This window comes from Nelusetta ayraudi, unplaced genomic scaffold (assembly GCF_046127955.1).
Source record: "Nelusetta ayraudi isolate G7.1 ecotype Tasmania unplaced genomic scaffold, CSIRO-AGI_Nayr_v1 ptg000106l, whole genome shotgun sequence".
Lineage (NCBI taxonomy): Eukaryota > Metazoa > Chordata > Actinopteri > Tetraodontiformes > Monacanthidae > Nelusetta > Nelusetta ayraudi.
In genome coordinates this window covers 1,618,011-1,633,937 of record NW_027466156.1, presented here as the reverse complement: position 1 = coordinate 1,633,937, position 15,927 = coordinate 1,618,011, and the positions used below count along the sequence as shown (strand labels likewise).

At 47.7% G+C, this 15,927-nt stretch overlaps 1 protein-coding gene across 5 annotated transcripts in view; it reads right to left on the bottom strand.

The window, feature by feature from the left end:
• The window catches only part of LOC142903132 (microtubule-associated protein tau-like), a 36,172-nt gene that overhangs the window by 11,563 nt on the left and 8,682 nt on the right, over window positions 1–15,927 (bottom strand). For 4 of the 5 annotated variants that reach the window (XM_076048614.1, XM_076048615.1, XM_076048616.1 and 1 more), the window contains exons 2-5: window positions 10,836–10,957; window positions 8,548–8,616; window positions 3,210–3,389; window positions 2,358–2,432 (exon numbers count right to left, since the gene is read on the bottom strand). In XM_076048614.1, the coding sequence (XP_075904729.1) occupies window positions 2,358–2,432; window positions 3,210–3,351 (217 nt within the window). In that variant the 5' untranslated portion in view covers window positions 3,352–3,389; window positions 8,548–8,616; window positions 10,836–10,957. The remainder of the gene's footprint in view (window positions 1–2,357; window positions 2,433–3,209; window positions 3,390–8,547; window positions 8,617–10,835; window positions 10,958–15,927) is intronic. The other variant, XM_076048618.1, reaches the window with a different exon arrangement.

Below are 15,927 nucleotides of genomic sequence, written 5' to 3'. Positions count from 1 at the left end.
TTTGATTGAACATTATGTGACATCATTGTGTCGAGAAATCCAGACCCTTCATTCTTGGTGCATACGGGTTCGGAAAACAGACTGGTGGGAGAGGATTTGGAATTGTAGTGTATGGAGCTTCAATAAAAGCAATGAAACGTATCTACCGACTCCTTTAATTACGTTGATAAATAGAACTACAAAACACAATGGTAAGGAAGGAGTTTTGAACACATTTCCGAATAACGCGCAAATCATTTGAGAAACTTTAGCCTCTGTTCCACTGAAATTAGCGGGATGACACCATGTTTTTGGACACGGGACGTCGCGGAAGCGATCGGCATTGAGTTCCGTGTCCACGCACCAAACCCAGCGGGGTGTCCCCCCCGCCGGCAAGCTGCACCCCCTCCGCTTTCACCGCTGCGTGTCTGCTGACGTCATCGCGCTGAGATCGCATGATGAAGTTCTACAGAATTCAAGAGTCCGGCGGTGGCCAGTGTTCTTAGTTGTTGGGCACTTTTGGCTGTAGTGGAACGATGACGTCGTTGCCGCCAGACTTGAAGCGGCGCGCACCTCCGCGGCTGCTTCCCACCGTGCAGCCATTGTTTCGGCGTCTGGTCCGTTTTGTGCGCGAGCAGCGGGCGAAACAGCGAGGACAATGAACAATTATCCAGCGCTGATGGAACGTGATGGAAAACCTTTGCATCAGTGCTTGATATACGCCGCTACTGGTGCGATATTATGATTTAGCGCACGTTACGCTCAACGTCACCCCGTGCGGCAGGTAAAAAAGGCGGTGTTGTCCCGGGTTTCCCGATTCCACCGCAATGATCGCATCGATTGGTGCGGAGCCGATCGGAGTCGATTTTGACCGCTTGCCGAGTTGCTTGACCCGTTTTGTCGCGCGGCTTGGTGAGCAGATTCCACCGCCACCAAATGCCGATTATTAAAAAAAAAAAAGCACGTTATTTGGGCAGTGGAATTGGGGCTTTTGTGTGGACGATGTTTCGAGCCTCCAGGAAGTAACCATGAGCTCCAAGTCCACTCCAGGTGAGAAGCGCCATTCTTCTGTATGAAGTTGTACAGAGCACCGTTTTGTTACAAACTTTTTGGGAGAACACAAATGAACTGAAAAGGTTCTCGGTTGTGTCCTCAGTTATACACAAACTCGTAGTAGCGCGCCATGCATTGAAGGAGCTCGTATCTTGAACGTTTTTGTTCCAGGGGCAGACGCTCGTGCCACACATGCCGGAGAAATTCCAATTCCAATCACATTATCTGGGTGTCTCAATCGGAGTTCTCAAACTTGGACTAACACGTTTACATGCACGTGAGTTGTCTTGATCATAGTTGGAATAAGGCAATAATTCGGTTTTCTCAAGTGTCATGTAAACGTAGTGAGTGAGGGGGGAGACGCATGGGAGCCAATTGTCCGATACCCTCAAGCTTTGACTCGCAACAATGGAGGCAAAACGCTTGAGGGACACTTTCATACTGTATCTGACAGGACATTGAGACATTGAGATAAAAGCCTTCATGAATTCCACGTCGCCCCCCACTCCCCCACTCCAATGGCACGGGACGAGTGAAGGCCTTTAGCTCGAGTTGAAGGGGCCAACCAATTTTTTTTTTATTGAAATGGGAAAACATAAAGAAAAAGTCGAAAATCAACCTGTTCCTCGATTCAGGTTCAGAACGAGGAAAACAAAGACAAAAAAAAATATTTTTTAGTTTTGTTTTAAGTTATAAAAACAGAAAAGCCACCAATCAAATGAAAAAATGGTCATTATTGGTAGTTTGTTTCCCCGTTTTCTGAAGGGCTGGTTGAGAAACGGATTGTTTCCTGTTTTTGTTTTGTTTTTTGTTTTTTACCCCATTAAATAACAAAATAATCGGTTTGGCCTCTGAGTAATGCAGACTGTGAGCCAATCAGAGGGACAGAAAGGAGCAGAAACACAAAAGGTGGGTCGACAGAGGAGACGTGAGGGGAAAGCAAACTAGTGAGGTGAGGAGAGGTGAATAGAGGGGGGGTTGGGTGGGGAGGTTGGAAGAGGGGGAGGGGCTGATCTCGAAGCCTGGATAGTGTGGATGCATTTTCTTTAACTCTTGATAGAATTTTTAAATATTATTTTATTATATATTATCTCAACTGTAGTCAGAGTCCAGAGTGAGCAGGAGCTGCAACATGCTGCAGACAAGCAGGTGAAGAAGCAGCATTAAGCTGAAAACAGTGGAGGGAGGGAGGAGGGGGAGGAGGAGGAGGAAGAAGGGGAGGAGCTAAGAGTGACCTCGTCCTGCCACCATTCGCATTCTGAAGGGCCTTGGCGGTGGAAGTGGTGTGGGAGGGAGGGGGAGGGGGGCGTGGGGGGAGGAGGTACCTGCTGCCGGGAGGCCGACCTGCTCACTGGATGGAGAGGGGGGAGGGGAGGGAGGCAGATTGGCCGAGTCATCCACTGCAGAGGGAGAGAAGAGAGATAGAGGGAGGGAGAGAGAGAGAGAGAGAGAGAGAGAGAGAGAGATGGCAGAGGAAGGAGGGGGGAGGAGACAGGACATGGATGGGGGAGGGGTGAGGAAGGAGGTTTTGATGCGTCATGATTGGTGGAGGTAAATCCCAGCATCCTCTGGGATTTGATCCCCTGGGGGAGTTTTGTTGCAGACCAAAACAAACAAAAAACAAACAAAAACAACAAAACTTCCCCACAGTTGGTGTCAAAGGTCACCAACGACCCAGCAGTGCTGAGACAAAGATGTCAAAGGCTCTCAGGTGAACACACACATACACACACATACACACACACACACACACACACAAACACACACATGTACACACATTGTGGACCTTAATGGAGTTTCCTACTATTTCAGCTAAAGTGCTGCAATTTTGCAAAAGAAAATAAAGCTTCTTTCCATCCCTCCCCTTCCTTTAATTGAGAAGCTGATCTTCTATAATGATTCATCTGTCAATGTTATGGAAGTATCTGTCAAAACTATGTAACTTGTGAAATAATCTGTCAATATGTATGTAATGTAAATATCTTGCTTTTCCGCTCTAGTCAATGAATATTTTTATTTTATGTTATTTATTGTCTTTCTTATTAATATAATTTTCATTCTTTTGCAATGTATTCTTGTAGTAATTATGCAAATCTTCCCAATGTGGGATTAATAAAGGTTGCTATTGCACATAATTACTTTAACAGCAAAACACTGAAACACACACAAGCACTGACCTGCTGCCATGGCGGTGGTGGCGGCGGCGCCGTGGTAGCCGTTCTCCCTGTGGGCCGAGTCGTAGTCCGAGTAGCCGTTCTGGCCGCCGTTCTCCTGGCCGTTGGAGGTCCAGTGCTGCTCCGGCTGCCGACCGTCTGCCATGGCTGCCTGCTGGGGCGGCGGGGGAGGGGCAGAGTCACCTGCCATTAGGGCGGGAGGACCAGAGGAGAGGTGGAAAAAAAACAGTGAGGTCACAAAGGGCGGGTAGAGGTGGTTCAGGAGGAAAAACGAGCTGAGTTGAGGTGGAAGAGCAACTTCCCAAAATCAGCCAGCAGGGGGCAGGAGGCACCAGAAGTTGGCAGTGGCGGCTCAGCCTTTTGTCTGAACGGGAGGAGACTGGATGCCGCACACACACACACTGGCAGCAGCAGTAGGAGCAGCAACAGCAGCATTTAGTGTGGAAGCCTGAGTTGCATGTGTTTGTGCTAAAAACACAACGATATCATCACCACCAGGTGGCCGAAGGACAGTTGAGTGGACGGAAAAATGTAAAGTGAAATAAAATAAAACCTCACGACAAACAAACAAAAATCCTCCTCTCAGTTGGTGAGGACGAGGTGTGAACACACCCTCCTCGAGCTGATGTGAGGGTGAGGATGCGGCTGTTGCCATGGCAACAGGAGCAGGTCCAGCAGCAGATGGGTGTGACGGGTCTTTTTTTTGTACAAGCCAGTCGAGAAAGAAGAAGAAGAAGAAGAAGACAAAAAACATGCAACAAGCGCCACCTGAGGAACCTCCTGCAGTCGACAACATCAGCAAATAACCTACTTATCATCATCATCATGAGCAGCAGCAGCAGCAGCACAGCTGCAGATAATTTCATCAGGACCCATCAGCGCTCGCCACAACCTCATCGCTCATTTTCCTGTTTGCCCTTCCTACCCTCCATCCCTCCCTGCCTGAGAGAGAGAGAGAGAGAGACACAGAGAGAGAGAGAGAGAGGGAGAGAGAGACAGAGAGAGAGAGGGAGAGAGAGACAGAGAGAGACAGACAGACAGACAGAAAGAGAGAGAGAGACAGAGAGAGAGAGAGAGGGAGAGAGAGACAGAGAGAGAGAGACAGAGAGAGAGAGAGAGAGAGAGACAGACAGACAGACAGACAGACAGAAAGAGAGAGAGAGACAGAGAGAGAGAGGGAGAGAGAGACAGAGAGAGAGAGGGAGAGAGAGAGAGAGAGACAGACAGACAGACAGAAAGAGAGAGAGAGGGAGAGGGAGACACAGACAGAGGGAGACAGAGAGAGAGAGAGAGAGAGAGAGAGAGAGTGCCACTCCCAGGGACCTCAGACAGTCTCAGCTTGTTGCCGAGGCAGAAAACTGGTGCGACGCTGCCCACCGCCACTTTAGAAAATAGCCCCCCAAAAAAACCCAGAAAAATAAAAACAGTATTGACCCGTTTTTTTTTTTTCAGCTTCTGCCCTTTTGGCAGTGTTGTCGAACCATCGACCTCTGAGCCGTCCGTCCGTCCTGCTGTTAAAGCGCTTTGCTTTTCATTCAAAACCAGAGCAGCGAGGTTTAAAATGTGGACAGAGGTGGGGCCAAACTCTCTCGAGTGCACTTGAACGCAACATCGAAGACCCTCCTCGTTGTCCTCGTTGTCCTCCTCTTCCTACTCCTCTTCTTCCTCCATCTCCTCGCCCTCCTCCTAGTGTAGCCGGCTAATATGCTGATAATCTAGCAACATCAAAAATTCAGCAACGTGGAAGAAGAGAGATGGAAGGACCCCTTTCAGTTGCACTATATTGGACCTGTTGTGCCCCCCCTCGCCCCTCCCTCCTTCCTCCCTTGGTACTGAGTTGGTCAGGTGGGCGGAGTCAGCGACGAGGACCCTCGACCTGGTTAAAGGGTTAAAATGACAGTGCAGCCAGTCTCAAACAGGCTGTCCACTCCCATTGCATCTTGGTAGTGAAGGTGCAGAACAGAAGGTCCCCTGAGGGTCTCGGCCACCTTCACTTCCCTATATCCTTAATCTGACCTAGGCCCCTCCTCTATCTACGCACCCCTCTCTCCCCCATCCTCACCCCCTCCTCTCCCAGATCTGGGTCACTCCTCACGCCTTCGTGGAGCGCCAGCCGCTCTCATCGGAATGTCACCATCCATTTAGAGAAGGAAGGATGGAATAACCTGGCCTTAATCCCCTGTGTGTGAGCACCCCAGTGGGTGTGTGTGTGTGTGTGTGTGTGTGTGCGTGCGTGTTGGAATGTCTGTATGTGAGTTCAATTTTAGGAACATAGTTAACTGAAACAATGCAGTCTGTGTTTGTTTGATCCCCTCCTGTGTCACATCTCCCACTGTCCAGTGGTCATGTGACCATCGTCACTGTTTGTTTTTCCAATTAAGATTCCCAAAAATAAAATATGCACAAGAAAAAGAAAAAAAAAGAAAAAGAGAAAAGCTGTGCAGTGATCATCATCAGTATGGGCGGGAGAACAAACAGACGGAAGGTCCAACTGTCCTGTTGCGATCCAATTTAAAATGGGAATTAAGGCCAATTAAATGATTTGTCTTTTCCCATGTGACCCGGAAATATCAGACCAACAACTGCATTGGCTGAGATTTTCGCATTTCCGCATGTTAAAAAAAATCAGAAAAAAATATACCAAAAAATGGAGAAATGACAGTCATTGCGCTGATATCGCGTAGATGAAATGCGACAGAATTCAAGAAAGTAAATAATGGAGAGCAACATGGAAGCGAGTCCGGCGGCGGCCAGTGTTTTTTGTTGTTTGGCACTTTTGACTGTAGAATCGTTGAGCGAATAGCCGCTGAATGATGGTGTCGTTCACGCCAGACTTGAAGCAGCCGAGCAGCGATCATTTCGGCGCCTGGTCTATTGTGCACGAGCCGCGAGCCAAAAAGCCGGAGGACAATGAACAATATTTGAGCACTGATGGAACGGAACACCTTTGCATCAGTACGTGATATACGTGACTGACGCAATATTCTGACTTAGTGCACGTAACGCTCAATGTCATCCCGTGTGGCAGGTAAAAGATGCAATGTTGTCGCGTGTCTGCCTTTCCCACCGCAAGCCGATTGCAGCCGAGCCGATCGGAGCCGAGCCGATCGGAGCCGGTTTCAACCCGGGTCCCTTGCCGTGTTGTCTGACGCGTTCAGCTCAGTGAGCCTTTCCCACTGCCACCAAATGCCGATTCGTAGCGGGACTACATTATGTTTTTTGGCCGGTGGGAAAGGGGCTTAAGGCTCCTTCCTCTTATTTGCTGTCCAATGCTAAGCTAAATGCTAAAGGGGCGTAATAACGATCTGTCTCCATGCTGTCAATGAACTTCTTTTGTAATTAGCAAATCTCTCAACTTCCTCCGCTGGATCCTGGCCCTTTGTGATGTCACAAAAGGCACAACCAACGCCCCTTCGGGTAAGCAGCCACACCCTCAGGCCAGTTGTTGGCTCTGCCCTGCGAGATCAACCCTTCCCAGTGGCTGCAAGCAGGAGGCTGCAAACACTGGGCTAAGTGGGCCGTTGAAGAAGATGGCGGTCGGGGGGGTTTAAGCAGATTATGCTTTGTTGACTCGGCATGACGCTGAACCAAAGTGTGAACAATCTGCGCCGACACACACACACACAAACACACACACACACACACACACACACACACACACACAGGGATAAAAGGTGCTTCTGCTGGAAGCAGATTAAGCCGCCGTATTAACTGTGCTACAGGCGAATTTGGGATTGCGTGACGGCAACAGAGTCTCCTTGAAAAGTTGCATGTGTGTGAGTTTGTGCATATGCGTGTGTGTTTATTTTGTCTGTCTTATCTGACCGCGGTTTGAACTCCCCCCCCAACAGTGTCACAACCAATCAGCCACTGGCAAAGTGACTGAGACGACTGCAGGACAAAACAAAAGCGGCAGCAACGGCGTGTGTGTGTGTGTTTGTGTATTTTTTGTGTGTTTTCATGTCTAAATTTAACACAACTAAAAGGCGGACCTGAGGTCAGACTCGTCTTTCAGTTTCACTTCCACCCACTGACCCCCCGGAGAGAAGGGGGTGATGGGGGCGGAGAAGGAGGAGGGAGAGACACTTCCTGGCAAAACGTGGGCCCCACCCCACTGTGATGTCAGCGTGTTCCCATGGCGACATGAAGCTGGGGTGGGAGGGGCCGGGTGGGTCAACCATGTTATAGATCCTGAAATAGGTCACCCACCACCATCCCCACCCCCACCCCGCCGGGGCTCTGTCCCTTTCCTAAGTGCACTGACGCAAATGGGATCTGAGCCATTTAAATTGGTCGATAGGCCAAAGAACAGGACGAGGGTCTCCGATGGGAAAAACATTGACTGTTTCCTCGTGCGAGTGCCCGAGTCGACATCCCACGTTTATTAGATCCAGCTCAAGATGCAGAACTCACTAAACCACCGCATCACATCTCCCCCCCACTCGCAAACCACCGGCCGCCCACCGACTCGCTCACGTTCCGCTGAGCTTCTCGTCCTCCTTTCGCTGCATCATGCAAACAACCAAGCTAATCATGCGGCTGAGTGCAGCCACTTAGATCAACTCTCGAGGCCCCCCCGTGAGTCACGGGTCCGAGTCAGTGTGAAATGTTGATGGATGCCGAATCTCATTGGATCATCATCTGGTTGGTAATCCTGGCAAAGTTCCAATAAAATGCTCATGGCTAGAAGTGAAAAACTTCATTGAAAAGATTCCAAATTATTTAAATTGGCTTTATAACCGAATAAACATAACTTCAGTCACGCAGAAAGTACTTTTGTTGATTTTAGCTCATTGATAGCAAAAGGATGTAAAGCTTTAAATTGGAAGAACATGAATGGACCTGGTGTCTCCCAATGGTTAAAACAGATGTCGTCTAACTTACCTTTGGAAAGAATGACATATATACAAAAGTCCAGGCAACAAGAACTTGGGGGCCCTTTTTGTTTGCCCATTTGTTTTCTATATTTATACAAAACGTGATATTGAACTGCTACTCAAGTACGAGTATAATGGAAAAATGTATCACTTTGAAAAGAAAAATATAATACAGTAAAATACATTATGAAAAAATGCTAAAAATCTTCCATCCATCTACTTTCATATACCAAGATTGCTAACCTGACACCGTTAATGTGCTAGCGTGCCAGGGGGAGCATGGCAATGGTCCGACCTCCCCTAACCTTAACCATAACCCTAACCTTAACCGTAATGGTAGGTCGGATGAATGGACAATTTGTCGGACTAACGAGAGGTCGGACTATGGGGAGGTCGGACTAATGGGCAATTCCCCTGCCAGGTTAGCAAAAAAAAAAAAGAGTAGTGCTTTTTTGTTAGCTTACCTACGGTGGAGTGCGGTCTTTACTGATAGGCGACACGGGCCGGCGACGAGGCGTAGCGTCTGCTCAGACCTGCACGGGATGAAAAAAATTAAATTCAAGTTGGACCCTCGACAAAGTGAAGCAGCTAACAGCGAGCTAACACATGCTAAAGTTAATTTCTGATTGAGAAATCAAATAAACAATTCTTGAACCTGCCAAACCGTGACCAACAAAAGAAGCTGCAGAAGAAGAAGTTGGACGGCGACTGAGCTGTGAAACCACAGCTGAGAAACAGAGAAAGAGAGTCTACGGTTCAAGTTCAAAAGGAAAAAAAAAAGCGTGATTCGATTTTTGTCAAGCGGCTGGACAGAAGAAGAAAGAAACGATGGGTGAGGGAGAAGCTGCAGACAGGAAGGAAGGAGGCCAATTTATTACAGAGGAGGAGAGAGAGGGAGAAAAAAAGCCCCGGGGAGATGAAGGAGAGAGGAAATAGTAGAAATACTCGTCTTAACTCCTGACTGGGAGGGTTGACAGAGTGAAGTTAGATCAATCACATGGTTCATCAAATCATGAAATGTGCCGGGAACATCTCCAGACTCTCACAAAAGACAAATTTGTTTCAGTAATCAGATATTACAACAGTTGATGGACGTTTAAATCTACTAAATACCTATTTTTCCTGTCTTATGACAAAGTGGGGAATGAAAATATATATTTTGGATGTTTGGCAAGACGGTTGAGGAAGATTCCAGACTTCCAGAAAGTGCAGTTTGTCATGTGGGGGTTAAATATTAGAATTTAGGGGTCACACAAACAAAACCATTTGTCTCTCATCTGGAGGAAGCAACGCAATGCAATGCAACACAACTGACAACTGAGTTTAGTTTTCTGTGCTATTCCTCCTGGGAGGCCAAACGGGTCAAAGAGAAGCCAAAAAAGGAAGAGGAGGGAGGAGGAATGAGAAGGAAGGAGGTCAGAGGTCAAGCTAATCCGCAGATCTGGCTTCACGGCAGCAGACGAGGCAAACAGGAAATGAATCCTAATCTCTGTCCTGCACTAAAAAGGCCCCATAAATCTTGGAAGTGGAGGCGGGCAGGCGGTGTTTACACTGTGAACTGGGTCAGAGCTTCCTCGCCACCTTCCACATCCGCCGCCACCAACCACCACCAGGGGGAGGAGGACCAGGCTGCGGGTTTGCATCGTTTGCTGTGACTCTCAAAGTCATATTAACGGAGAATCTGAAGCAGCAGTAGTGCAAAATAAGGAGAGGAGGAGAGGAAGAGGTAAAGGAGGAGTGAGGAGGAGGATGGGGAGGGGGAGGAGTGGATTAAGTTCCTGGCCCCGCCTACTTTTGGTTGGCATCCCCTCGGGGCATTTGATTGTGTTCTGTAAGGTGACAATTTCATTTCGACACACACGCACACACACACTCACACACGCACGCACACACACACACACACACACACACACGCACGCACGCACGCACGCACCCCTCCACTCTGAGGACTCTGCTTTCAGTGGCCCCTCCCCCTTCCTCATCTATTATTCACATACACCCCCTTCACCCCAGAGGGCCTCTTTAATAGAGACGCTGCCGCATGTTTAAAACATCAAAGCCACCGGCCAATCAATGAGGTTGGGGGTGGGGATGGGGGGGGGGGGGTGAGAAGGGGGTCTTTTTTTTTTTTTAGAATTTGCCGGTTCGAACGCCACATGACAGTGAGTCGCTGATGGCGAGAGGAGAAAAGTGTCCGATTATGACATCACCGAGGGCTACAGGAGATGACTTGTCCCACCTTCAATGACCTTCAATGAAAATCTGCACTTTCGGAACAAACAACAACAACAACAACAGTAGTTGACGCTTGACGTGACGCCTGTCACGGCTGAGCTCGGAGCTGATTGGCCGGTTGGGACGTCTTGTCATGGCGAGTTTGCGAGACACGCAGGGGGATGGAAATAGATACGGACGTCCTCCTCGAGGTCGTGACGTCCGGGAAGATGGACGGATGTCTCGGAGGAAATGCCGAGGCCGTTTTTCAATATAAAAAAAATAATAATATTATTATTAAAAAAAGAAAAAAATGGATTTGGAATTTGGATAATTGGGGTTTAGGACTTGAATGAAGTTAATGTTTGATTAAGGACACGTGGACAAGAAACTGGGGGTGGGTATATTTTCGTAGATGGCCGTAGCTCCGCCTCCTTGTCTTTAAAATGGACACTGATTGGTCCAGTTCTGATTTCCTGACTGCGGCAGCTGAACTGGCCAGAGAACTTTACATTTTTACCCGGAAACTGAGTCTCACCTGGTCCAGCACAGAGGGAGTCCAGTGGGCAGCGCTAGTGGAGTAGGGGGCAGAGCTGGAGAAGCAGGGGGCGGAGCTAGTGGAGCAGAGGGCAGAGCTGAAGGAGGTCAAGGCAGCAGCTTCTACGGAGGACAGAGGGGAGAAAATCAGGAGACCAGCAGCAGAAGAGGCTTGTTTTGTTATTGTTTTCTTTTTAAATCTTTTTTTTTAGCAAGCTAGAAGACAAAAACACCTGGAGGTGCAGCAGCATCCACCACTAGGGGGCGCTACAACTGCACCTAAAGCTGCACTTTGGCACCTGAGCTGCACAAATTCACCTCCGAAATGGATGGGAAAAAGCCCGACTGTTCCTAAAAGCATCAAACCACCCCAAAAAAACCCAATGACAAAACAACACAACCCAGGCTCATTAGCAGGCAGGGATGTCTGCAGCAGGCCCACAAAGGCCGAGGGGCAGCGACTCAGCGGAGGACTGCACTCAAGTTCAACAACCTCCAGGCATGATCGCAATCAGATGAGGAAAAATGAATTGAGATTGGTGGCACATTTTAATATGGATGTTGAATGATATTTTATGGCGTGTTAGAAGGCGTAAAAATCACAGCAGAGTGACTTGAAAATGTCCTTTTTGAATAGTTTTCCTGGGGTCATTGGAGGTGAATGAGGTTTCAGCCCATTGGGGGCGCTAAATCACAACTTAAAAAAAAAGGTTTTGAGCTCTAGCTTTTACTGTGCACAGCCATGTTGTTACATCTACACGTGGTGTTTTTAAAGCAAGTGGGTTTGGCTTTTCTTCTTCTTCTTGGCTTTAATCCTCCAAGCCACTAATGAGCTAATACTTTCACCCAGACAGGGACCTGCTAATCATACTTCCATGGCTGGGCCACGGCTTCAGCTCTGATAGGACGACAGCAGGTTCTTCCTCACGGATCCTCCAGAAACACTCAGAGCTTCACTGAAACACTTTTCCTCCTGATTTTTTTGTTTGTTTCTAGACTTTGTTATTCTTGTTTGCGTTCGACAAATGCGATTTAGCGTGGCCATGGGAATCTAATTAGCCAAATTAATGCTGATCTGCCCGTCGGTGGGTTAGCCGACGGGCAGATCTTTAGATTTTTAGTGAGAAAACGACCAGCTAATTCCAATTGTGTCTGCTCATGAGATTCTACTGTTGAAAAAAACAATGTAGTTATTATTAGATTTGTGATATTTGGGTTGTGTGTAAAAAAAAACAACAATTTATTTTATTTTTTTAGCTAGAACGGTAGCAAACAAAGGCACATCACCCAGTAAAAAACACACCCACCTTGTATAATTTACTGAGTGGACCAAGCAACCGTCAAGAAGAAGGAGACGGGACCACTTTTGACTGGCCTCTGAGTGGTCTAAAAGGTGACCAATCAGCTTCAAGGTGGATGGGACCTTTCTTTTCCAAACATGTATTATAATGCGCAACAACCATGCACCTGCTGCGACAGGTAGTCAGAATCGCCAGAAACAGAAAAAAGTGTGACATATCTGCAAAAAATCTGCTGCAAAAATCTGACGTATATATTATATTCTATTGATAGAAATATTCTGATTGATGCAACAGATGAAGTCGAGCTGTCGCAGAGGGAGGGACGGAGGGAGAGAGAGAAAAAAAAACCTCAAGTGGTTTCTCAAAGTGCAGCCTTCCTGTTTGGGACGGGCCGAGCAGCCGAGCGTCAGTGTGTCTCAGCGAAACACAGCAAAAAAAATATATATGTATAAAATATTCAGAATATTCAGAATTAAGCTGAAAAGTTACAACTTTCTGAAAGAAATAAAAATCATACAACCTCATGGCTCAGATGCACACACATACAATACACACACACACACACACACACTGACAGAGTGAAGATGTGCTGTGTGTGTGTGTGTGTGTGTGTGTGCATGTCTGTCCGTTCCGCTCTGATATAAGCAGAACACAGGAAATTCCTTAAATGTGAAATATGCCTCTGACAGAGAGGCCCTGGCCAAAACGGCTGTCTGAAAAAAAGGGGGGGCTGTGGGGGGAGTACACAGGAAGTGGAGTGTGTGTGTGTGTGTGTGTGTGTGTGTGTGTGTGTGTGTGTGTGTGTGTGTGTGTGTGCGCGCAAGCGCGTGCGTGTGCATGTGTGTATGTGTGTTACAGAGAGTGGTGGGGTGAGAACTCTGTAAACTGCTTTTATGGACTTAAATCTGTGGCCCGTCTGGGGGTGTTTTTACAATGTGCACTGTAGTATATTGCATGAACTCTGTGCCTGTGTGCGTGTGTACGTGTTCATGTGTGTGTGTGTGTGTGTGTGTGTGTGTGTGTGTGTGTGTGCGTGCGCTAACCACAGGGTGTAGCTGTGGGGCTTTGAAGTCGTTGCTGCACACTGAGCTCAACTCAAACACAGGCTACTGTACGACATCCACCAATTACAGCATGGAAAGAATGAAACCAAAATATATATAACACAAGTTTTCCTTCCTGGGAAACACTGCCCCCTCTGGACGACAAGAGGTATCACACCCTACTATCCATCCATCTGTTTCAGTTTTAGGGAATATTTGTTTTGTCAGGTGTTTTTTTTTTAATGTTGCAACACTTTTTTTGTTTGCCAAATTAGCATTGCCAGCGTGCTGGCGCTGCTAGCTTAGCCGCATTTGGCTAAAGCTCTTCAGCAGCCGTCCAGTATGTCAAACTGACCAAAAACTGCTGCATCTCGCAAGTCGATTTCACTATGTTTGTCCTGAGCTGCTAATTGAGACACAAAAATACACACCCAAAAACAGTCACCTCACCCCGCCGTGTTATTTTTAACAGTTTCTATCGCTGACAGACTGTTTGATGACATCATCCGTTCCCGCCGCTGCTGTCTGAGGGCAAAGCAAACCCGAAGAGGAGCCGCATCGGAGCGACACAAGAGCTAATTTGTAGCAGTGAGTGCGTCTGCCGGGCCAAGTCATTTCCTGCCGCTGGGAGTTCTGAGGTCCGCCGGCCATCTGCTCCACATTAGCACCCACACTGGGAGCACAGGGAGGCGGGCTACTGGTGGTCGGACGGCGCCGGGCAGATCGGAGAGGAGAGCAAGGGCGCTGAGAAAAAGCTGCAAGATTTGCAAAGTTGCAGGATTGGATTTACTGAGTGAGTAGAAGCACTTTTGTATCTCACTGGTTTGAAGAAGAAGAAGGAGACCAAGAAGAAGAACAAAGGCAAGAAGAAGAAGAAGAAGAGAAAGAAGGAGAAGGAGAAGGAGAAGGAGAAGGAGAAGGAGAAGGAGAAGGAGAAGAAATGTCCCTCTGAGGTTTTGGAGCAGACGAGTCACACGTGTCACTGAGGCGCAGCTGAAGAACGGAAGTTTCTGGAAGCCATCAGGGAGAGGGAGGGGGAGGATGCTGGAGTGACATGCACGCACACGCACATACACACACACACACATGCACGCACGCGCGCACACACACACACACACACACACACACACACACACACCGCCAAACTGCTGCAACAGGGACACGTGGAAAAATGAGACACACTCAGTATTTTCAAAGTAAACGGCAAAGCAAACAAGAGAAGCTAAAACCTGCTGCTCAACGCAAACAAACACACACACATACACACACACACACTCACACACACACACACACACACACACACACACACACACACACAAACACCAGCAGTTGCAGCTGTCAAATCTCACAGGGTGACTTGTCAGTGAAGCGTTCCAGTGAGTAGAGACAACCCTTTTTCCCTGTCTTCCTCCATCCATCCGTCCGTCCATCCATCCACCCATCCATCCATCCATAAAAACACAGTGAGTCATGCTCGAAGGCTCGGCAAGAAAAGAATTTTGAGGAAAAAAATTTGCAGGAAACGCTCTTGCACGGTAAGCGGCTGATGTTGCGTTGTGACAGAGAAAGCATTGAAAACAGCAGACAAACGCAAAACATGTGGTGTTTTTGTTGCATTATTATTATCATTGTTTTTTCCCATCATTCCAGGTAGCCATTGATCCAGGTCCTGTCTAAAGTCGATGTAAAAAGGCTTTGTGTTTTTTTCTCCTTCTTTTTTTGGAAGGTTTCTGTGTAGGGGCTGCTTTGCTAAATTCAATTTAGGTTTCCCTCCAAACGAGCACTTGGCAGCAACAACGGTGGAAAAAAGAATCCAAACACGGCACGGTGAAAAATAAACAGCGGGCAACTTTTTTTTTTCTTTCTCGATGAGCTCGTGCAGCATCCAAGGATGAGGGAGAAGAATTTCCTGGTAATGAGGGAGAAGCTGCGAACTGAGGCCGCCAGTTATGCTAAATGTGAATATATGAATCGACAGCCTGATGTTGACAATCTGACTACTAGGCTGTAATTTGGCGGCTGAACTACGAGATGCCAAACAGAAGATGATTGTATTTCCTTGAAACATCAACAAAGTGAGTGGATGAAGTTTCTGTTTCTGTCTGCAATGGTTCCAGTTTGTCTTCTTAACATTAAGGACTATGCTGCAAAAACCTGCCGGAAAACTTTTACAGAAACAAAGCTAGCATGAGACACAAGATATCAGAAAAAGCTTTGAAGAGACTTGTTTCTTTACTTTAGTTTTTGCTGCGGTGTAAAGGAGGAAACCGGCTGCTTGTCATTCAGCTGAGGAAACAAACAAGCTAATAACCATGAATATTAAAAAAGAAAAAAGAAGCAGCAATTGATAATAGAGGAGAACGCTCCGATCCTTTACAGCCGCATCCACTCCATTAAGTCGAGCGTCTTCTGTCAGATTGCACTTTAACAGCGTCACTCAAATGCACCGTCCATCCGTCCGTTTGTCACGGAGGCACTTCCGAGTGCTGCCTGTCAGCGAGGAGGTGGGGGAGGTGGAGGCAGCAGGAGTGGGGGGAGCTTGTGGGAGTGGAGCAGCTCGTCCTGATGACAGCGGTGTTATTAAGAAGCAGGAGAGCAACAGCTGAGGCGGCGAGAAGACATAATGACTTCTCGAGGAGCGTTGACGGCTAAAAGTCATCAACTTTTGCTCAGAGCCAAAAAGCAGCTCGGGACTCGTCCCGGGAACGTCTGCCGCATTTTAAATCAAAGACAGAAGCTGAGCGTAGCT